General features: G+C 38.2%; 1 protein-coding gene across 2 annotated transcripts; it reads left to right on the top strand.

Moving 5' to 3' along the window:
• Nucleotides 1-484: 484 nt before the first annotated feature.
• On the top strand, nt 485-23,556 carry LOC133526753 (protein ENL-like). Of its 2 annotated transcripts, none has more exons than XM_061863462.1 (3): nt 485-706; nt 18,922-19,099; nt 20,868-23,556. In XM_061863462.1, the coding sequence occupies exons 1-3, from the start codon at nt 677-679 to the stop codon at nt 21,479-21,481; spliced, it is 822 nt and encodes a 273-aa protein (XP_061719446.1). In that variant the 5' UTR covers nt 485-676; the 3' UTR covers nt 21,482-23,556. The 2 variants fall into 2 exon arrangements, with proteins under 2 accessions (XP_061719446.1, XP_061719447.1); XM_061863463.1 differs by lacking the exon at nt 485-706 and adding an exon at nt 13,033-13,248.
• Nucleotides 23,557-25,540: the final 1,984 nt, after the last annotated feature.

Here is a 25,540-nt window from a genome sequence, read left to right on the forward strand (position 1 = left end):
CGGACAGACGGACATGAGGAAACTATAAGGGTTTCTAGGTGACTGCGAAACCCTAAAAATAGGAATAGGCTGTATCAGGGACACAGCCGCAATGGTTTACATGAAATGTGGTGTAGACAGCTACAGGATGACAGTGCTTAAATACAGAACAATAGTTGTGTACGGGTAAACGCCGAATAGAGATTAATGTTGTTTAAATTTTCGGACTTTAACCAAAAGGCTTGGGTAGTTAATACTGTTATACCAGGGTAAACTTGAGTTTAATTAACCTTCTAACATTACCCGAAAAATGTATACTTAGATATTTTTGAATTAAAAAGAAATATTAATTATAATAAGTACCTAATTTACACAAAGTCAAAAGAATATAAAAGTTTCGCGTAACGGAACGTTAAACGTCAAGTTTTGGAGGGAGCGCGTCTGCGTCACACTTGTCATGCGTCGGCGCATGTGACGTCACCCCCTCGCGCTCCGCCCCGCGCGGTCATTCAATGATTCAGTGATAAACACAACTCGCAGGCGCGCCCTCGTTCGTCGCCGTCGCTCGTCGCTCTAGCCCGCTCCAATCCATGAGCTGATGAAGGCCGTGTAGTGACCAGTGAAGCCACGAGCATGACGGTGGCTTGCAGGCAACCATCGCCGCAGGAACAACGGCGGTTTTACCATATTCTAGAAAATGACTGAAGGTCGTCAACATGACAAGTCGGTGAGTATGAGTATTTATGCCAAAGCAAACTTCGACGACAATACCGGATCGCGTACGCGGTCCGTGACTGAGAATGTTAGTTATGCTGACGATTAGTAATCTAGTTTTAGCTGTTGCTACGTTATGAGTAGGTATTTATACCGGCTTTCCGCACGTGAACACGTTAGGGAAATAGGTACACGATGAACATAAACGTGTGATTGTAGGTACATTTCCCTTATCATTCTTATCAAATAAATGGAAATTACGGATTATGTCGACGTAGTTTAAAATGTTTATAGTCGATTTCGCAAGCATATTCATGGACCAAGGACATTATAAGATACTAAATATGTCTACCTACCTACTATGATGATTGATGCTGTGTTGACAGTACGAGTAAAATAATGGTATTCCCCATCCCATTTATAAACGAGTAGTAGGCTATATCTAAGTATTTTTTAAATAAGCCGTTCAAACTCGTCGACGAAATTGTCTATGGGACAAATAATTAGTCGGTCAAACAAGTGTATCAGTAGAAAAAGGCGCGAATTCCAAATTTTTTTATGGGATAACCCTTCGCGCCTACATTTTTTAAATTTGCCGCTTTTTCCACTGATGGAAATGGCTTCACAGACATCACTTTAGACGAAAGTGGACGACCTGCGCGAAAGCGCCTTTCCATTACATACGTAGTTCTGAGGGCCTACCGCGAACCACGTTCGACGTGTTGCCTCCCTGTCACACTTTCGAGCGAACTAACAAGTGCGACAGAGTGGCAACACGTCGAACGTGGTTCGCGGTAGGCCCTCTGATTTTCCTCTCTGGATATTAATTAACATTAGTGAAAATATTTTGATGCAATTACTTAGATGTTTATTGATCATTGATGCTATGCCCCTTCGTACGATTAAAAAAAAATATTATTATAGGAGTTAGGAGCATTTAAAATTTGTATACCTAAAAATGGGTTTTCGTTCCTAATTTTTAAAATAATCAAATTATCGATAAAATCAAAGAAGGGGGGGATGGTAGATAAATATCAAATGACATAAAATATTTTCCATAATGTCAAATCAAAATCCAGAGAGGAAAATGGGGACTACGTTTGAATGGAGAAGCGGCCGTCCCCTTTCCTTCTTAAGCCCTTCACACATACAAAATCGTAAAGGTGTAACCGCGTTAAGTAAGAATCTAATTGCACATAACTATACAGGAGCATTTTTTTTTTGGAATCTACTGAGGATGCCAGTTAGAACGACGGAATTAAGTAAGGTGTGAAGCATTTTATTCCTAAATAACTGAATTGTATTGTAAAATCTTATATTAATAGGTACGTAGCTATTTTGATCGGCGGTCAAGAATGCTGGTTTATCAATGAGTGAGGCAACTTGATCTCCACTTTCAAACGGTTACTATGGAACCAAGGGTCAAAATATAATACCAAATTCCGTTTCTTTAGCATTAGAAAGAAGGTAAGCGATTTTGACGTGTCTTTTTATTTGAAAAATAAATCACGGCAAATAGGTATGTAATAATTATAAATCATATATGATCATTTCCATTATTTTGCTTTCATAAATAATGGTTATTGATTTTTAAAAAGCGTTTTTCAATAAAAAGACATATCAAGATTGTTTACCTTTATTCTAATGCTAAAAAAAAACAAGAATAAGAGGGGGGCGATCTATGTAATCCCACAAATAGAAAAAAATCACGAAAACATTTATAATTTTAATTCTTTTGCAATTGTTTATCGTTGACCTGCATACCATAGCAGTATAATTTTAGAATAAAATGGCTAATGATATAGCCGAGACATTTCACTAGCAAAACATCAAACAGAAGGAAAAACGACAAAACCCGCGCGAATCCGAAATCTCAGGTCACAAGTTTCGCGCGGCGCGCATAATCTTTTGTTCCTTTCTAATTTCCTGGCATTAAGGCCCCTCTTAAGCGCTGGTGCCCTAGCCCTAGCATAACGGTAAAGCGTGCGTCATCCAAACCTGAGGTCGCAAGCTCAAATCAGTGTTTGAACCAGTTTCTTGGAACTTATATGTACCTACAAGATACGCGCGATATCATTTTTTACCAGACGCTTTTCGGCGAAGGAAAAAATTGCCAGGAAAACCCGCTTAATCCCAACAAGGTCTACAGTTTTCCGTGTTGGAACTTAAAATGAGACTCACTATCGTAAAAACTAGTGCCTGCTTCAATTCGTGGGATTAGTTAGGTTGCCAAAGCGGACTCCGGGCCCCTTGAATATGCAACCGGGAAAGCGTTAGTATGAGGAGAAGCAAATGTTATACGTACCAAGAATATCTGAACAAGCACTTTAACGCTTTAACAATAGTTCAGATATTTGTAAACGCCTTGGCTGTTCCAATATATCTGAAATACCTACAATCGGTATACAACTAGTATCCGCTCGCAGAGAAGTCGTAAGAACTATCAACCACGATTTTCACCCACTATAAAATCCTTCTAGTGGAGCTTTAAATAAATGGTTGTGTGAAGTTAAATATTGCCGGCGTTGAACTTTAATATGAATAAGTTTAAAGATAATTTTGCCTTATCGAGGTTCGGGTTGTTCAGCTTACACTGTATAATAATATTATGACTAGTAATGTACCTAACCAATATTTACGTAGATAACTGTAATTACCTACCTAGCCACTAATGAATGCATCTAGATAAAACTACACAATATTTAATTTATTAAGATGCTCTGTTACAGAATATTTTTTTAAAATGAGAACTATTAAAATGTCTATAAACATAAATAATAAAACTGACGTAAACTCGACACAAAATCATGAGAAACGTACACTAACACCATTGTAGGGCCATCAGAGGGCCATAGCCATCGGAGCGTCGTCTCTCGATCTAACAGGTATAATAATATAACGTATAACTAATTATCTATGTCAGCATTTTCCAAACTATAGGTTGAAAGTGAATATTGAGTGGGCCCTTAAACAAATGAAAACATTTCGACCGATCAGCCGCGGTATCATGGTCTCGTTTTTATCACTTGTCATGTTATGCGTCACTTTCGCACTTACATACTTGTTAGAACGTGACAGGCATGGTGACAAATGACAAAAACCCGACCATCTTAGCCCTACAGGCGTTATCTTATCAATAATATTTTATACCCCATTTTAAGACGGCCAAGAGGTGGGCCCCGAAGCAGTTTTTGTTAGATGGGTTGATTGGTCGAAGCCCAGTCAACTTTGGGAACCATCACTGATCTATGTAGTTAAGTTACATGGTTAACTCGTTGGTTTTATTGCCATAAGTTACGAAAAATAATCTGCTGTAGGTACGAGTAGGTACTTTAATTCCTATAAAGAGGAACTTCTAAATTACGGCAGTGCGGATCAAGCGAAGGCCAATGTTATCCACCCCCTTTCCGTTTGGACAGGTTTCGGCATAAAAACCATGTTTCGGTCGAAGGTTCGGTTTTCGTCGAAACTAGAGCAAAACCGAACCTTCGGCTTCTGCAAAAAATCCGATTTCTGTCGGACAACTTGGACACTAATCCCCTTTTTGCTAAACCGCGCTAGCTTACGTTTTGTATCTTGATTATTTCAAAAAGTAAATGAACGTCAGTCTAATATGACTGATCTTTTTTCAAATTAATGATCAGGAGAACTCAATAAAGTCTAATTAAAGCGCTTCAAACACTTTACTTAATTCAGAGGGCCTACCGCCCTAGTAGGCCCTCAGTAACTGACAACAGGGAGGCAGCAATATGTAGAAATGAGATGCAGATATCTCTACCGTGGCTAACGTATAACCCGATTTGAATGAAAACTGTGTTTTCAATGCAATGAAACAAAATTTAACATGGGAGTCAAATCGCCTCGCCTTTGTTTAATCTAGAAAACTTGACCAAAATTGCAAAATATATGAGTTTTTACTTGATTTATATACTAAAGCCTAATTGTATTCTAAATTTGAAGCTTCTATATCTGCTAGAAGTGCCTTAGAGTTTTGATGATCGGTCAGACAGTGAGTAAGTGACAAAATTAAGAAACTTTGAATAGTTATAATTCTTAAATTACTGGTTCAAATTGATTGAAATATACTGTGTTTATACAATGCCTGCTTGATTACTGAAAATTCAGGCTTCTAGTTTTATCCACAACTAAGTTATAGGGGGTCGAAAATGGCCTGAACTGCTTCGAGAAAAGGATGGTACGGCCGTGCCGCTATTTTGCTCGACTTAGCGGGGGCACTGCCGTACCCCGAGATTCCTCAACAATTTACAACTAATAGTACAAGCAGAAGAAGTTGAAAATAGAGTTCCAGTTAATCCGGTTATAATATTGGCTTAAAATTGTTGAGCATTAGACTTTTTGTTCGTCACATCTATTGTCAAGTAGCAGTACTGATAAATCAGCTACATGACGCTAGATGTCGACTAATACGAAAATACGAGTAATAACTTAATAAGCGATTCAGAGGGGGAATGTCGATGTCGCCAGCATTTTGGGGAGTTTTCCGGAAGCGGGTGATAACTTGATAAGGGAGATTTTTTACATTTAGTTTTTATGTTTATTTATTTTTTAGTTATAGTATGTTTAGGTTTAATTAGTTTTAAGTTCGTTTTGCGTTGTTTTATGTGATATTGATGTACAAATTTTTATGAAATACTTGATGAAATAAATGATTTTGTATAACCGTTTTGGTAAGAAAATTGATGTATGGAGTGGTCTATGTTTACGTATTTCTCTATGCTCAAGATACAAGAGCATACCTAACAAGTTAGTAGGCAATGTTATTGTAACACAATAGGTAGATTAGCAAGAAATCTAGCAGCCCTAGCACGGGTAAGCACGTCCGAGTCTAGGCTTATCTTATTCCACGAATTTGAACCTGTAACGTGACCGAATAGGATTTTGCAAAAGTCACGAAACAGAGGAAAAATACTTAAGACTAGTTTCCGGCTCTTTGGAGGAAAGGAAACAGTGGTTAAAAATAGCCAAGGCCATTTGCGTTACATCAGTAACGTCTGACAATAATAAAATTTATGACGAACTCAACTGGACACACACAAGCAATATTTTATGCATTGTGCACTGAAAAGTACCCTGTAGTACAAAATATGCCGTTAATCGCTTCTTCATTTGGAGTTTTAAAAAAATTGCACAGGAGATTTCTCAAAGTAATTTGAAGAAGCAAATAACTTGCTGAAGGACGCTTTTAAGGTCCTCTATCTTCTAAGCTTTTTCGGCTCCATTCGAACTTTAAGATCTTCAGAAATTTCTTAAAGATACGAATGATACGATTAGATACGATATGGATTGGATATCTCAGTGTCAATAGTGACGTTTTTGTTTGAAGGATCGTCACATTTACTCTGACATATCTAATCAATCATATCGTATCTTTAGCAAATGTTTGAGGTATCCTTAAGTAAGAATCGGGCCGTTTGGCTTTTAAGAGTCCCGCGTTTGTTCCGTACGGAAAACGACAACCTATGTAATCAATGATTACATTAGACTCTAGTACTATGATTACTGATTCTATATTAGATTCTATTCTATTATTCTATTCTGATTAGCTCGGGACCGGGATAAGATAAGTGGCGTACTAGAAGAGAGGCCTATGCTCAGCAGTGGGCGATAAAAGGCTGATGATGATGATGATGACTATGATTACTAATCATAGTACTAGAGTCAGACCAAGATAAGTTGGCAGCGATTTTGATAGCGCAGCTTGTGCAAGTGTTAAGTAAACGTCATAGAAGTTTGACGTTTAAAATAACACTTGCACTGTCTGGGCTATCAAAATCGCTGCCAGCTTATCTTGGTCTAACTCTAGAGCCCTTCTAAGCTACCAGAGAACAGAGTGAGAGAGTGTCATTATTATAAACGTCATATTTTCATAGATGTAATGACATTCCCACTCTTTGTCATTACAAGTGCCATGCAAAGTTAGTTTGCTCCCACTCTAGTCATAATATTTATTCATAAACAATACAGGATGGATGTTAACCTTCTGTTCATAAATGTTGTACAGTAAAATTTGCTGATTTTAATTTCCAACCGTGGTCGAGCTGTTGAATGCATGTAAGCATTACTGGAATGAAACTGATTATATGATTCGCTATTTTGATGGTCAGCACGTGTTGCTTGCACGAACATGTGGCACCTACCTGCAGTGCACACAACTATTTCTATGCATATTATTGCAAATATTTAACTACGGGGTACCTACGGCATGAATAAATACTATACGTAGCGGCTATATTTTGTTACATAATTATATTGGTATTACTTTTTAATTTTTATTAAGGATTTTTTTAAAGTTCTTATATCCCGGATTTCAATGAATAATCACTACGAAACGCTTTGACGCTGTAGGAAACAAAAGATAAACAGTATTTTTTTTTATTATAAAATTGCCTATTTTGATTCATTTCTTCCTTGAAACATTAACGTTTGAAGGCCCGGCGTTACGCTTGTCCCCAGAAAGCCTACCGCGAAACACGTTCGACGTGTTGCCGTTGCCTATGTCACATCAAGTCACACCTACGTACGAATTTACAAGTGCGACAGAGAAGCAACACGTCGAACGTGGTTCCCGATAGGCCCTCGAGGGGCCTACTGCGAAAACCGAAATTCGCAAATTGCGGGGATCTTTCTCTTTTACTCTCACTAAGACGTAATTAAAGTGACAGAGAAAAATGCCCGCAACTTCGATTTACGCGGTTATAGGCCTGGGCTATTAACCGGCCTGCAAAAGCACAGTTGTCGCGGAAATTTGCAAGATAGGAGCCTCTTTTACCAGTGTGTAAATTCAATATTTGCAAATCTTTAAATAGGACCTAAGAAGTCAAATTCGCAAGTAAAAGAAGGTTATGTTTATAAATTTATACTCTATTTAATTTGTGTCGTTAATCCTTTATCTCTTTAACATACGAAAAATACAGCAAATATCATATTTTCGGCCATAAAACTATAGTAACAGATTTTCTCAAAAGTGACAACCCTAGCATTTCTAAAATGCCCAGGGGCTTGTAGGGAAATGGGCAAAAACGGGTAGGCAACATTGCCCACCCAATTTATTCAAAAGTTTATACACTTATCGCTAAGTTATTAACAGATTGATTGCCCAAAAACTTTTTGTAATCCTTGGACATCATCATACTAGGTGTATTTTAATTTTTAGCACCTAATTGACGTGGGTAATGTTGGCGAAAACTCCGAATATCTTTGCCCGCTTTCTAAAACGTCAAAAAAGTGGGTATAACCACGATTTCAAAAAAAAAGAAACGGTATGATTCAAAAATACAAGCAACAAATAAGAAAGGGTCGGCAGCGCGCATGTAACACCTCTGGAGTTGCAGGCTTCCATAGGCTGCGGTGACTGCTTATCAGGCGGGCCGTATGTATATAAAAAAAGAACTAAAAATTGTATATAATTTTAATTAAAAAAATACGAGAACATTTCCATAAATTTTTTGTCAGATTTACCGGTTTAGAACAATAGAAACCGGTTTCTTTTTATGTTGTTGTCTTTGTTTACGCGGCGCACCACCAGGCCGACCGGCCGTCCCGTCAGTCCGTGTCTCGTCGCTCGTCGAATAAACCGCATTATTTAGGTTACAATACATTTCTTAATACGTTTGCGTTCTTATGAAAGTTCGGAGTAAAACCAATATAAACCGGTATTAACCGTTATTTTTTAAACCGGTTAGAGTCTGCCTGATTATCTGGCTCCTCTCGCAAATCACTTAAGTCCGTCCGTTCAATACATCACTCACTCCCAATAGGTACAAACTACCAGTGTAGTGGGTTTTAATAATAGTTTATAAACTGCCTGCCAAGTTTCATCCCATTTATTTCAGTAGTGCTTGAATTTCCAAACGCGCCCTCAGCACAAGAAAACTGAACGACCATTGACACGTTATTAAAACGAGTTTAATTCAACTCGGATCTCAATTGCATGACGATTGACGATAGTATCGCACGTCGCACATTGACCTTCCGTGATTGAAGGGCATTATGGCAGTTAGGTATATATCTATTATCATATCATACATACTCTTACTCGACTTATGCAGAGTAGATACTAAGGGTTGTATATATATCGCTTGTTAAGTGCATAGCCTCTTAGCCTCAAACCATTATCGTGTGTGATCCCCTGATCCCGGATTACACATTAAAACGCACTTTTCGCATTCTTGACGATCTCGAAATTACTTATATGGTTTAGAACCTCTTAGACTCCGGAGAGAAGTCTGCTCTTTATGGCTATTTTATCGTCTGTACCTACACATTATACAACGTGGACAGTGGGGACACCTCTTAAGAACTATTTTGAATCGGTGCGATAGTCTCTTTTTTATTACACCGCGGCTCCCGCTAAAAAAGAGAAGCTCATCTCCACTTCATGATATATGGCACATCAAGAATAACGGGCATCTCGTTTCACAATAGAACGTGCAGATCGTGGCATGATCTACCTAATGGGATATTCCCTTTGCGTTATGACATAGGTTTACTCAAGAAACGAGGGCTCTTTGACGTCACTTTGTCCAAAGATGAAGATGACCGCTTCCCATCAGACGGCTTGTCTGAGTCTGCTGGTTAGCTGACTACTCGTCGTCACACAGCTTTTTTCCAAAACTAACTCAAGCTGTGTGAAGCTAGTACGCATATAAGTATATATTTCATATAGTTTTTATTATATGCATTAATAATTTTATTATTTTTAGTTGAACAGTAGGTACCTATTGCATTTGGCTACCATAAATCCAATTTTTAAAACCTAGTAAACATTTCAGTCATTTTTATTTATGTTTAATACAAACAAACCATTACCTTTATCGAACTCGACAGTGCATTAAAAATTGGAAACATTAATTTATCATACATACCTACACATCGTAAATAATTTTTATTGGCATGAAATTGCCTAGGTAGCTAAGTAGCTATCGGTGTTTGCTTCCTCGTAATAACTGTAGTGTTATTAAAATGACATTTGGATAAGTTTAGTTTTAAAGGACACGTCAGTATCATCAGTTGACCAGTAGATATTCTACAACATGGAGGGAGTAGAGGGTGATCTAAAAGTGAGTTAGAATACCTACAGTGGCTACAATTTGCATGTACTATAGGGGTGATATGCTCGAAATTGTTAACGCAAGTTATTATGATACGAGATTACAATTTTAATATTGCCTCATACACAATGTAAAATATAACCACACTTTAAGTTAGAATGAATGTGGATTTCGCTTAAAAATACACATTGGTCTGCAATTATGTTGTTTTTTGACGTCAGGCATGAAAGACAAACACCCAATTTGTCTTAATTTTTTCTGTCTTGGTTTATTTTTAACCCTTAGGTCGCGTGGTCCGATCGACTAGTCCGATCAATCGGAATACGAAGTTTTTTTTTTCCTGTTGGCTCGATTGATCGGACTATAAAGACTTAGAAAATCCTGTCAGTCCTACTATCGGTGTAATGGGATTTTAAAAGTTCGTCTAGTTCGATCGATCGAACCACGAGGACGTTTTTTTTCCTGTTGCATCGACTGATCGGACGTAACCGTAGACTTACTATTTCGTGGTAGTAAAATTCCGCTTCGAAAAGCTAGCCATACACGGACGGTTTTGCCCGTCGGATCAGCCCGCCAGATGTACCGCCAGCGGGCACATCCGTGCGTGTGTGTCGAGAAATATAGATACGGATCTGCCCGCCGGGCACCCGTCCGCAGGCAAATCCGTCGGTGTGTGGTGAGATATAGCCACGGATGTGCCCGATCCGACGGGCAAAACCGTTCGTGTATGGCTAATTAAAGTGAGAAAACACTTTTGAGATGTTGGTAGATTACAAAAGTAACCATGAAAGTACCGGTCGGACAAACAGGAAAAATAAAAATTGTGTGATCGGATTAAGAGGATTTTTCAAGGTCTCGTGGTTCGATCGATCGAACTAGACGAACTTTTAAAATCCCATTACACCGATAGTAGGACTGACAGGATTTTCTAAGTCTTTATAGTCCGATCAATCGAGCCAACAGGAAAAAAAAAACTTCGTATTCCGATTGATCGGACTAGTCGATCGGACCACGCGACCTAAGGGATTTTTCCCTTAACTGACTTCAAAAATAGGAGGAGGTTATTAATTATGTTATTAATTCGACTTTTTTTGTATGTTTGTTATCTGATTTCCGTCAAGTGTGAACCGATTTAGAAAATTATTTATTTGTACAAAAGTATATATGTCGTTCCAATCCAAACATGTCCCATTATTGTAAAATCCTGTTCTGATGTCGGGTTCCATGAGGAATTGAGGAAACTTCTCAAATCGTATAAGGTATACATTACGTACATAAAGCGATTTTTATATTTTCATCAACAAATTAAGCATTTGCATTAAAAAAACCGGTGAAGTGCGAGTTCGTTTAACTCGCGCACTGAGGGTTCCGTACAAACTTTCAATTTTCTCACGTAACTCATGATTATCAAGAAAACCTTTTGACTAAACGTATACTAAGCATAATTGTGTACAGCGCCATCTATCGGCAAATTGACTAACTAATTTGCGCGACCTGCGTATACATAATGTTGGTTTTTCAGGGATAATTCATTATCATGTGAACTGACTTTTTAAATTATTATTTTATTTGCAAGAATGTGTTTTTAGTGTAATCCTTCTGTGTAATAAATCCTTTATACAATACAATACAAATACTCTTTACAGTACATATGGTGCTACTTTACCGCACTAGTGCGAAAATTAGCATATTACGTTACTGTGTCGAACATTTAAAGGGCCATATGTACTGTAAAACGTTGTACGATACATGTGCGAATAGGTAATTCGCACTTGTATCGTAATGTACTATTATTGCACACCTCAGTACAGAAACAATACAAATAATAAGGCAAATTAAGAAAAGGTAAACAACAGGCGGCCTTTATGTATAATATTTTACCTGCAAAGTTAGGTGGGCAAAGTCGTAAAAATGTGAATCCTTCATACAAAAGCGTCAAAAGCTATGTTGATAAGGGAGAGTACCCGCCTGTTTTAGCCATTAACAGATTGTATAAATACGTGAAAATAATAACGAAGACAATTAACAATTTTAAATATGAAAAACATTTGCAATAGTTTGCATTCGCATAATAATTGTGAAATAGCTAATAAAAATCATTAACAATATTTAGGCCTATCGAGTTTGTCCATGGCTACCTAAATTAGTATATGTAAACGCCCGGAAAATATCAGTTTGGTTTAGGAGGGTTTCGTTTTTAGGGTTCCGTAATACATAGATATAAACTAGGGATAAGCCCCTAATAGACTACTTACTTTTTATTAACTTGTTACCAGACATATTAATGTTAGCAAATAATACTCCTGTGTTGCCTTACACGACAATTTCGTTAAGAACGTAGATTTTGAGTAAAACGCGAATTTCTCCTGGATGGTACACATTTTCCAAGATGGCTGCGATTCCTCGAGGTCCAATGTACATGAAATGTCAAATGGTGTGGGCATGAAAAAGAGGCCTTTAAGTATATACATACCAAATTTCATGACTGTTACAGAGATTACGAGGTTAATCCTAATCCGATCGTGCTAAACAGCCTGATAAAAACTACATACTGCATGCTTACTTCTGTGGAGTTCTTCCTAATGCTAAAAATCTAAGTATAGCTTAGCTCGAATTTGGGTTTAGATAATGAGGACTCTATTATTACATATAGGTACTCGTATAATAATAGACATCCTGTGTTTATTTAGTCACCTACTGCAATAATTTGCGGGCTGAATATAAGTATAGGAAAAATAAGGCCTATATATAGAGCAACTTTTACTATGGGACCAATCCCAAAATAGCGAAAAAAAATTTGCTCTCTCATAGAAAATGTCAAGGTCAGACAGCCAAAATGTATGAAACTGCCAATTTCTTGTAAAAGTTGCTCAGTATGACCTATATATTCACCCCGTAAATTATTGCAGGTGACTAAATAAACACCCTGTATAGGTAATCATTATGATTTTATTCGTAAAGCTAATTCACATGTCAATCTACATACAATTTAAAAAATTACTGAAAATAAATAATCCTTACATAGTAAGCAGAATCCAATCCAGGTACCCTTCGTATACTATTATGATTTAACTCTCGGCAAATGTAACGCATTTATATACAATTTTAATATAATTTTGAACGCAGGGCATGTTTGCCGCAATAAAACTAATATTTACATTAGGTATTCTGAAATATGACGCTCGTTGCTGATCAAACATACTCATCCATCACAGAAACATAATAAAATATTAAATTACAATCAAACGGAGTGCCACACTATACCAATAAGTTGAAGACAAATAAACAACTACAATGGTACGTATAAAAACTATTTTGAAATTGTTAAGTTTACTGGCCGAATATCTTGGCGGGTTGTAAAAAACAAATATGCATTATGTCGTAAAACAACATGTGCATATAATGTACGATTACTACCTAGCTACGATTTTAGCGATGTTTCCACATTTTTTGTTCTCTGATCTGTGAATTCTAAGATAAAAAAGTAAGTACCCACCTAACTTTTCTGTAATGTGCAAAAAATCTGCCTGGCGGACAATGTTGTTTTTTTGCCTGAAGCAAATTTTAAAGTACAGGAATTTTAAAATAAAGAGTATAGAATAAAAGCAGCAATTAAATAGGTAGGTCAGACCTAGGTATAGTCTTTAATTTTCAAGCTGAGGCAGTTTGAAATTCTATAGTCAGTGTATTGGACTATTGTATTAGAAACCGCAACATGGAGGCGCCATAAAAAGTTCAATAGGTACGCTATTTAGTTTTTATCAAAGATTAATATGACTTCGTTTTTATCTATTATCATATCTAAAAATTACTCTCCCATTGGTAATTTCAACATCAGACCAGCGAAATGTATGAAACAGACAATTTTTTTTTTGGCGTTTTCAGGGTTTATCACATAGTCAAAGTTGCTCAGTATGACCTCAACATTAATGGGTCTCTTTCTTTGCCTTTCGTTCTGTTACGTACTGTATTTTTGATGATCAGACGATCGATATTATATGAGTCACTTCATTTGAAGATATACTATTGTGCGTTATATTATGCGAGTATGTAATGATACGTATAAAAGTATTTTTTAATATTTAACATAGGGCCAAGCACGAGCGTTAAAAAAACAATTTTGCTTCCTCTTATTGTGGTTCACTCAAATCGTAAAATAACTGCTAGCAGGCTAGGTAGGTATGTATAAACACCTTTAAGTTATAATTCGCACTAAGCGGTGTTTGTCGACATTATTTGCAAATTTGCGAAACTCCGTAAGTCGAAAGGTTACCCATGCATTGTCTAAAATCAAGGAAGTACTGAGCGACCTCCGGACCTAAACACACTAAGAATGCTTTGGCCTTGGCCTTTCAAGCTCCTATCGTAATTTAACTCGTAACGAGAATTAGATAATGTTAACTACAGATCGCCTGAATTACAAGTGTTAACCCTTAAATGCATGAGTTTTTTTTTCTTTTGGCCGAACTTAATATTGGGTAAAATTGTAAAAAAAATACAACATAGATTTTTACTGTGAAATTAGTGTTTGAAGTTACATATGCTAAATCATATTTATATAAATATACATCATTTTCAGTAAGAAATATAAGAAAATCCTTACAACCGTCAGAAAGCTACACTATTTGTGATATACCTATGGTAAAGTTTCTGAATAAAAAATTTGCAAATCCCGAAAAAGACGCCTAAAATCATATATTAAAACTCAACAACTACTGGGGTTTTCCAAGTTTTTCGCAATTTCGTTTTAAAATAAATAATTTTTTTATAAATTAAAATACTGTGTAAATTTAAGTAAAAAATCGGAACACTGATTAGTTTCCCTATCGAAATATTAAATATACAGGAACAAATAGATTTTATCTAATTATGTATACAATTAGGCGTTTTTGTTATGTAGGCTGCATCCTACACCACAAAAACATCAACAACATCATTTAAGGGTTAAAGGAGCTAAAAGACAACTCTGGCACCACACAAAAGTAGGCGCTTCCGTTCCGTACCTACTAAACCTATGGGAACTGCCGAGACGCAACTGCTTATTTCAGTTGTTTCGTTTACGAAAGTAGGACGTAAAATTGGATGGTGCCCTGAAGGCCTACCCTACCAACCAATTCGTTTCTTCGTATATTTGACCCTATCGTTCAAATATATTTTATTTTAATTTCTAAACTAAGTTCAACGAGGGGGGTGGGGTTAGGGTCGGCAACGCGCATGTAACTCCTCTGGAGTTGCAGGTGTACATAGGCTACGGAGACTGCTTAACATCAGGCAGGCCGTATGCTTGTTTGCCACCGACGTAGTATAAAAAAAAAAGTATCTAGTGCCTCACAAATTACATGTAATGTATGTTCCAAATTTCATTAAAGTATACCTTATAGTTTTCGGCCAAAATGAGTTTGAAATACGGACAGATGGACAGGACGCTATAAGGAAACTATAAGGGCTCCGTTTTTGCCACATTGGCTACAGAACTCTGAAAACATATCTCGTCTGACACAAGCGTGAAACTTGGATCAAGTCAACATCTAAATATTCTTTTTTTTTTATACTACGTCGGTGGCAAACAAGCATACGGCCCGCCTGATGGTAAGCAGTTTCCGTAGCCTATGTACGCCTGCAACTCCAGAGGAGTTACATGCGCGTTGCCAACCCTAAACCCCCCTCCCCCTCGTTGAGCTCTGGCAACCTTACTCACCGGTAGGAACACAACACTATGAGTAAACTAAAGTAAATTTATTAAAGATAAAGATAGTTTATTTTCCAAAAAGGCATATTACAACGCGCTTATGAACGTCAAATAAAGCTACATACGCCGGCTCTAACCTTACACCTCTGACCGAGAAGATTTAAATCCCTCCTAAATTGTAGAAGGGTATGCCAATATGGGACCGGCAAGAAATTCGGCATATAATTAATTAATTAGTCAAGCAAAGCAATTTTCCGAACCTACTCTTTTCATCATTAATTTCTTTTTATTATACAACTGTGCTTTAAAATCATTATTATTATATTCATCTACTGTTTAACATAAACTGCCCATTAAAAGCGGTATTTTCTTTTAGTACAACAAACTGTTCAAACAATATACATCGTCAATTGAGGTGGAGTGGTGGCGCTTTTCACCCAGCAGCCATATGAACATTATCCGCCAAAATAAAATTTTCAAATAGGAAATAAGTAGATAGTACGGTTGTGTTTTTAAAGTACGAGGGGTGACGATAAAAATTATAAAATAGGTTTAACAAAACAATGTAATCTAATTGACCTAATTGTACAATTGAGACTGATATTTCTAATGCAATGGTTCTGAAATATAAGTATGTAATATCAGTTCCGAGAAAATAATGATAACTATCCTGAATTTTTCTTGATCGTCACATACTATACTTAGTCCACGCAATTTACGAAAATCTATTATTTCAAAACTGTTTCTACTTATACAGTTGTTGTTGCGATAGTATATTAGTCGATTCTAGTATTATTTAAGCAATATTTTTTGACGACCGTTCTTGGCCTAGTGGGTAGTGAGTGTAGTGACCTAGTGACCCTGCCTATGAAGCCGATGGTTCTGGGTTCAAATCCCGGTAAGGGCATTTGTTTGTGTGATGTGCACGGATATTTGTTCCCGAGTCGGGTGTTTTCTATGTATTTATATATTATATATATCGTCTGAGTACCCCACAACCCACAATACAAGCCTTCTTGAGTTTACTGTGGGGCTTAGTCAATTTTGTGCAATAATGTCCTATAATATTTATTTAATACATATTAATATTGTGGTACAATTTCGATGGTAATATTTCAAACAATGAGTTAAATTTCCAATTATCGATGTCGACGAATGCGTTGGCTGGCATTAATTGTTCACCAGTGGAACAATTTGTAGATGGGTGCTCTGATAATTATTAGTTCGTGAATGTTCAGTTCGTATGTTCTATTTTGGCTTAGTATTATTTCTTAGAGCACACCATTAGATTTATTTAGCATTAGAAACTGGGCAAACAATCTTGATGTGTATTTTTATTGAAAAACGCTATTAAAAATAGTTCCTAAATATAACTAATGCAACCAAAATAATGTAAATTATCATAATTATATGCTATATAATTGTTACATATTAGCTTCAACTTATTTTTCAAAAGTGTTTTTCAATACAAAGACACCTCAAGATCGCTTACCTTCTTCTAATGAAAAAAAAACGAAGTATAGATATAGACCACCTGTTTATCTTCGCACTGCATCCCAAAATGCATGACTGTAGACCTCGGTAGCATTAATCTTTTAATCATTGTATTCACGTATGACATTATAACTTTTTCCTACTCCTCTACTGTTATCTGTCATTTATGCAATCATTAACACGAATATAAGAACATACATAAAAGGTTTCAAGAAAAGTCTATATTGTCTATTCTTCATAACAGCTCTTGTGCTTTTAATCGCTATAACGTTACTGCGATTAATGGCTACCAACCTGACAAAATCAAAACGAATACAGTTTTAAACTAAGTGCATTGCTGCCAACTTACAAAATATTCATTTGGTTGCATACTAAAAACAATTACTTCATAAATTAGAAACACGCGTGTGACACCCGTAATATAGCAACACCCATAGACTACGAAGACCGCTTAGCGTTGCTTGTTAGTCTCCGTAGGCTACGGTGGCCAAAATCGAGAAAAAACTGTCCAAAAATTTAATTTAGCAATGGTAGACCGCTTAAATGAGTCTTCGCCCGCGCGGTACAGGGGCGCGGGGGTAAGACGACGAAAGGGGATCGAGAGAGATGCGGGCGGCAGGCGCATTTTTGCCGTAGCTCAGTTTGCTAGCCACGCGGTTAGCAGTCACTCGTGTTAATAAGTTCCGGGCGCTTGGTGAAATATACACATGAGATTACATTCTCAAGATGCCTCGACTTATCTTTAGACAGAAACTTAATAGTCAAACCAAGCAAATGGCTTTTAATGTGTACACATATTTTAGAAATAAGAAATTGGACCCGAATTCTATTGAGTATCAACAATTGATTATAAATCTGCAGGACGATTCTGATGATGACGATAACTCCGAAAGTGAAGAATCAAGTGATATTGATATGGACATAAGTGTTTGATTTATAATTTATAAATCACTTTCGAGTCGTCATCATCAGTATCGTACTTACATATTATTATAAATTATTATATTCATAATTTGCATTGAATAAAAGTACAAAAGTTAATTAAGTTTGTTGTTTTATAAACTTTCAATAAAATTAATGTCATATTCTTTCCCATTAAAAAAACACCAACTATTAACCGCTATAACGTCACATATCTCAAAACCTGTCCAGTGCGCATTTCACCTCTTGTGTATCACACTAGGCGCGCCTGCCGCCCGCTCCTCTCTCGATCCCCTTTGTCGCCTTACCCCCGCGCCTCTGTACCGCGCGGGCGAAGACTCATTTAAACGGTCTACCTAACCAGGGCCTCATGAGTTACGAGGTGTCGCCGACCGGCCGGCCGCGGCCCGGGGCGGGCCGGGCGCGTAACAAGGTATGCTCGCGCGTCTTGGCTATATACTTTTGCTTTGTTTACCTAAATTAATATTTATTTTTGTTGACTCGTAGGAAAAGTATTGTATGCAACGTTGTATAAGTAGGTCAAAAAATGCTCGTGGCGTGTTCCTTTACAATGTTCGCCTACGCCTTCGGCTCCGGCTCACATTGTAACTCACGCCACTCGCCTTTTTTGACCCTTCTTATACAACTGTTGCATAAAATACTATATAAGTATACAAGGTAACATATACGAGTATGAGAACATGAACCCTAACAGGGTACAACAATTAGTATTTTTATTGCCTAAATAACAGAGCGAGCACGCAGCGTCTCCTTTTCAGCTTGGGTATAAATGCTTTCTTATATCCGCCTGTCTCTGTTCTCCTGTACAGGTCGCATTTCCCAATCGGTTCTAGTATGCATTGTCTGAACACGCCTCCATTGTCAAGGCGATAGAGTGCGTGTTGAGATATATTTGAGCACCTCGGCTGCTCCGATATAAGTATCTGATGGCGATTGTACTACTATTTAAGATCTAATACTTTCTTGCTAAAATATTAGAATAGTACAAAACCAACGAAGTAGAATAATATAAAACCCTTTTTATCATTACAGATGTGCATACGCATCTGGTTGGAGGTGGGTCACGCTTGTGAGCCCAGGCGCTCGTCGTCGGGCCGCGCCGACTGGCGGGTGTGGGTCCGCGGCGTGGCCGGCGCCGACATCAGCAACTTCGTGCACAAGGTGGTCTTCCACCTGCATCCGCCCACGGAGTTCGTCTATCCTAAAAGAGGTCAGTATCCCGACTAATCCCGAGTTATGCGGGGTTGGCAGATGACTGGCGGGTGTGGGTGCGCGGCGTGGCCGGCGCTGACATCAGCAACTTCGTGCACAAGGTGTTCTTCCACCTGCATCCATCCACGGAGTTCGTCTATCCTAAGAGAGGTCAGTATCCCGACTAATCCCGAGTTATGCGAGGTTGGTAGGTGACTGGCGGGTGTGGGTCTGCGGCGTGGCCTGCGCCGACATCAGCAACTTCGTGCACAAGGTGGTCTTCCACCTGCATCCACCCACGGAGTTCGTCTATCCTAAGAGAGGTCAGTATCCCGAGTTATGCGAGGTTGGTAGCCGACTGGTGGGTGTGGGTCCGCGGCATGGCCGGCGCCGACATCAGTAACTTCGTGCACAGGGCGGTCTTCCACCCGCTCCCGCCTACAAAGTTCATTTACCCTAAGAGAGGTAGGTCGGTCATACTATATTGAAAGCGTAAGGCTAATAACTTGTTTCACGGTCGGCGAAAAATAGACAGTATGGGTAAATTTCCCAAACTATATTAACTATGCCCACCCGCCCACGGTAAGGAGGTGAGCTGTTCCTGCAATCTTCTTCTTCCTCGCGTTGTCCCGGCATTTTGCCACGGCTCATGGGCTGGCAAAGAATAGAGAATGGGTTCCTGAGCCATACGCTTCGAGCTGAGGATAAGTCATCAGCAACTTTTCATGTATAAGGTAGTTTTCCACCTGCACCCGCCCTCGAAGTTCGGTTACCCTAAGAGAGGTGAGACGTTATGCAATATTGAAGCCACAAGGCTAATGATCTTGGTCATGGCACCAAACTGTGACTTGTATCTCTGCTGGAAAAGAATAGACATTGTATAATTGCGCGTTTTAATTACGTCGTAGAGAAGCTACAATAAACAAGTCATAATAAAAACATCCTCTTCATGTCTACAATTATATATATATATAGTCCTCCTCATCGTTTTCGATGACGGCGACCCCAAATAAACACATTATGGACGTTGTCTAGCATGAGCCCTAATGTGGCTGGCCAGGCCGAACTTGCTCTTAAATACTCTATTGCACACAATCTCTACAATTACAATCGTATGCTATCAAAAATGATATAATCCAATTAATCTGATAGGTGTAACTTAGCTAAGTTAGATTATCATCTGATTAATGTACAGACTATCTATTTACGCTTTAAAACAGTGCCAGCGTAGAACCCGCCGTATAATAAAATCAAGCTGTTTAAAGTGGACGAAAAAATAAACAATTGCAATCAGATTTTCAAATTGAATCACAGTGATTTTAAGAATTTCTTATTATTAGACTTGTTTTTTCTATACAAGTGGGCACCTTAGAAGAAGCAATCCAAATAAATTATGGCTTGCCCTGTGGGCATAGGTACCGTCACTGCTAGCGGGGGATAATAGAGACGAATTTCTATTACGATATTTTTTTATGAGCACCCTTTATATACCGGGAATATCAAAATCACAAATAAATTTTCCGCTACTTAAAATATACATACATCAATATTATATTTATTGCAGGTATTAAATATTATGTGTAATGAACTTACGCAAAGAAGCAACCGCCTGAGTAATCTTTAATGATATTAATATGTTTCACTGCCCATAATAAAGTCGTATCACCTCTATCATACACATTAAACACGGCTTTAATCGCAGCCGGATGCCTACAGTATTGTTTTCTATATCACGTGAGATAATGACTATTTATATTAAATTATATCACTACTTTTTGTATTTGCAGTTCTCCAAGAGCCGCCATATGAGATTCAAGAGTCTGGCTGCGCGTCAATCGAAATTCCTATCCACGTGTACTTGAAATACAGCGACAATCCGAAGAGGATACGGCTTAAATATAGTCTGCTGATAGAGAACAGCGCGCGGAGCAGCTCAGAGTCTCGGTGTATCTACTACGACTTCGGGAACCCGTCCGAGCAGCTCCGACAGTGTCTCATGAGGGCTGGAGGCGAGGTCATCGCCAGAACAGGCGCTTTAACACACCCTGGCAGCTTGCTGGTAGTGCTTTCTGACAGCGGCGAAGAGCGGCCACGCCACAGCAAACAAAAAAAGTACGAATTCGTCGAACCCATTCAGACCAAAGAGCATTACGAGAAGAAAGTTTACGAGCACAAGTGCGAATCGTCGGTGGATTTCAGGAGTTTGCTGAGACAGGTGTCGATGACGGAGGACGAGATAAAGCACGTGTCGCAGCTGTATTTATCGTACAGTAGTTATGAGAAGTCCGGTGACGCGCTGCCGCTGCCGCCGCTATCGGATCCAATTTATCAGGTGCCCGAGTTGCCGGCGTCGCTGCGCCGCGCGCTCACCAGCGTGGAGGCCGACTATGCGATGCAGTGACCCCTTGAGCTCTGTATTCACAGACTTGCAAGAGCGGAAGCACAATGTTATTTTTCGGCTTTCGCCCATGCATGGCTTTGAGTACAGGGTTTTACGAGTGGATTAATTACTCAAGCGAAGCAGTATAAGAGCGTAGATACTTCGATTACTCATAGTTAACTATTAGTCGTACTTTAAAATGAGTAATATAGTGAATCGCTTGAGAGCCGCTCTCGCCCTCATTTTTGCAACTAAAATAATAATAGTTGCCACAGCTCAGGGGGCCTACCGCGAAAATCAAAGTTCGTAAATTGCGGGAATTTTTCTCTGTCACTCTAATTACGTCTTAGTGATAGTAAAAGATAAAGATCCCCGCAATTTGCAAATTTCGGTTTTCGCGATAGGCCCCCAGTAGTCAATCTCGTAGTCTACGGTGCCATTTGACACTTGCAATTGCACTTGTCTTTATACTGTTCTTATTTTAATTATGTTTCTAGATAATTACTGTTATTGTGTCTTTGTCCGGAGATTTATTTATTTTGTGTTAGCATTACGAAGTTGTTTAAGTTACGATACGTTAGTCATATAAAAGTTCAAGAGTAATATATTTTTTACGATAGTTTCTGTTAATTTGTGTGCTGTGACTAAGATCTCAGATTACTTTATTTTCAGTAAGAACATCTTAGGTGATAGAGTTGCTAGAATATGTTTAAGCTCAAAATCTATATTTATTTTTTACATAGTATCCAATTAGGTAAACAACTTACTACAACTTGTTCTTTTTTAAATAGGGTTCTGTGGTCAACAAGTAACCGTTTTCGGAGCTTAGTTTAAATTAGATAGGGTCAGACCAAGATAAGTTGGCAGCGATTTTGACAGCCCCGGTAAGTGTTATTTTAAACGTCTAACTTCTATGAAATGATGTCGTTTGCTTAACACTTGCACAGGCTGGGCTATCAAAATCGCTGCCAACTTAGCTTGGTCTGACTAGTGTATTTTTGTAGTAACCAGCTACTATGGAACCCTACACTACACTGAGTATGGCCCAACATGTTCTTGGCTGTTTTTTTTTAATGTTTACGAATAGTTTACGTTTGTTAGTTCATATTAATGTTAACAAAGTTATGTTAGAAATGAGTGTGAGTTGTGTGTGAATATTGTGTATGTTGGTAAGGGGGTTGTCATCTACTCCATTTATTATATATCTTTTATTGCGTCTTTATAGGGGTTATTACATTTACCTTTTTGCAGGACACTTTTTGCCATCTTTCTGCTAAGACGGACAGGGAAATAACATATACCTTTCCCTTTCTCTCTCGGCAGAAAATGTCCTGAAATAAGGTGGATGTAATTATCCCTTAGTTATAGCTCATAGCTAGTTATAATAATATAATAATAATACATCTTACTGTGAAAAATGCGATAATGCTCAAATATAAAATTTACTTACTGAGAGCAATATATCTATTTCGTATTTCAATAAGTAATCATTTCCCGTACCGTCCGGGATAGGAGCAGATTGTCGTCTTACGGGTTAATAATCGGGATCAGGAGGAGGATGTTAATCTGTAAAGGTCTATAGCCACTTTGTAAGGCCCGAGTGGACGCTCGCAGCGGGGCGTGCAGCGTGGCGTCGGGCTCGCAAGTGATTTGAGCAGCGTGCACGCTCCTATACGTTTGCATTTGTTTAACATGGACGCCGCACACCCCGCCAAACTCAAGCGTCCACTCAGTCATCACTTAGTTAGTTAGACTTCGTTTGGAAGGTAGCTGTAGGGTTTATGAAATCTATCCTTTCGAGGTTTCGAGCCGACACTTTCGGCTATATTGCTGCTAAAAGCGAGAGGAAAATAACATGTATACCTTTCCCTGTCCCTCTCAGCAGAAAGTGCCCGGCAACTGGATAGATGTAGTAACTCCTTATTTTAACCGCTCAAATTCAAAGCGCTCTGTGGTACAATGGGACGTAAGTACAGTCTTAGCAACAAATAATGAAATATTATGGTACATTATGAAGGTTCTATGTGTTTTCTATGTAACATTGTTGACTTGTGTTGTAAATTTTGGCTTAGACACACTATCTAATTTGTAGTTTACGTAGTGTTTTGAAAAAAAACCTATTTCGGTACCTGTTGTTACAGTGATGGATTTTTTAAACATAGATACATGTAAGGGCCTACCGCGAAAACCGAAATTCGCAAATAGCGGGGATCTTTTTTACTCTCACTAAGACGTAATCAGAGCGATAGAAAAATGCCCGCAATTGACGAACTTAGATTTTCGCGGTTATAGCAGACGTTATTTAATTTGATATACAGAAACACACCCAACTTCAGTAGAAAAAGGCGCGAAATTCCAATTTTCTATGGGAAGTCAACTCTTCACGCCTACATTTTTTTTAAATTTTCCGCCTCTTTCGACTGATAAGGTCGCTGTGCCAGAGTATGGGTGGGCTCGAATAATGCGCAGCCAAATAAAGCTCGACCGAATATTACACGGCCAAATAGTTTACTTGGATTTTTGGATCATGCATTATTTTTGTGTGATGGGTTTTATCGTGCCGTAAAAGCTCTGCCCAATAAAGTGGCCGCCGATTTATAGACCGTATATTCTGGGCTCGCAGGGTTCGCATTGTCCAGTTATGTTATCTCCGTGTCGACCTGGCAAAAACGAAGTGTGGCAACACCACTACAACGTAAAATTGACGTTTATGGTGGCGCTACCGTCACTTGTCGCTTATCGATTAGCAAGTCGTTGCAGATTTAACTTTAGACTAGTAGGAATTAGGCACGCTTGTACTTTCGATGTTGGCGGTAGGCTCAAAATTCTCAATCTCATGATTCCACGACGCAGTTCTCAGACTGAAAACTTTTTTAATGATGTTATTGCGTTGCGTTGCGATCACTTTCGTTGGACATATATTGAGGGAAAAGACGCAATTTCTGCAACCCGATTGTTATGGGTTAATAACTAAATGAATTGGTCAATCGAACTCCGGTCGAGTTCGAAAGTTTTAGCAAACTTACCTCGTCTAGATAGCCCCAGTACATGTTATACGAATTTAAATGATGTAATTGAAGAGTGTTCCAAAGTTTGTTAAAAAGAAATATAAAGTTGGTTGTGAAAAAAAGTTTATCATTTTAAAATGCATTATTTTACCCTACTGATCTGCTAGTCCGAAAAACACTTGTTATGGGATGGCTCAAAATTTGTATTATTTCTGACCACTCTGTCAAGCTTCTATTTTTGTCTTAAATCAAATAAATAAAAAGTTGAGTACTATTAGATATCTTTCTATCTTTAAATAATAATTTTCTTGAGGAAAATTAAAAACTCATTTTGACCCCATACAAAAAGCTCCACTACGTGACATTTTTGAGGACAAAAAACAAGGCAATTAAAATAATTTTGACCCTTTTGCAAAGAGTAGTAGAGTCTGTGCGGAAAGAGAAGAGCCGTGGAATGTATGGGGCCCAATACATTCCACGACTCTTCTCTTTCCGAACAGACTGTATAATATTATTATAGTCATCGTATAGCCTCCAGTATACTGACGGAAGTCACAAAATGCGGAATCCAGAAATCTATATTTCCGTGATACTGATAAATATTATGATCCGTCAATATACTAGACGATCTAACACGATATTTGATAAATATGTATCAGTAAATTAAATGACAGTATTTATTGTACCGTTGTACGTACGTCTAGTCTTCTAGCCTAGCCTTAGATATCTGAAGGCCAGTCCAGACGGGATAATAAAATTGACCGATTTGATCAGGAAACAAATTGGCGTCAATCTCATCAAACGTCCACACGTACACCATTTAATCACCAATTTTAGATTTGTGGTGAGTATCGAGCGCTCGAAAAAAAGCCCCTAAACGCGCATACTAGTGTCGAAAATTGGCATTCTTGGGTCCGCATCTCCATTTGATAGTTCAAAATCTTGAAATTGAATCAAGTGAGATGCGCGAACCAATTTCATTTCTCGTCCACATCACCTTATTTGATCTAGCAATTTAATCAGATTGGACGATAATTGTCCATTTCCATTCCATGTCCATGTCCATTTGGCT

The sequence above is a fragment of the Cydia pomonella genome, chromosome 17 (genome assembly GCF_033807575.1).
Source record: "Cydia pomonella isolate Wapato2018A chromosome 17, ilCydPomo1, whole genome shotgun sequence".
Classification (NCBI taxonomy): Eukaryota; Metazoa; Arthropoda; class Insecta; order Lepidoptera; family Tortricidae; genus Cydia; species Cydia pomonella.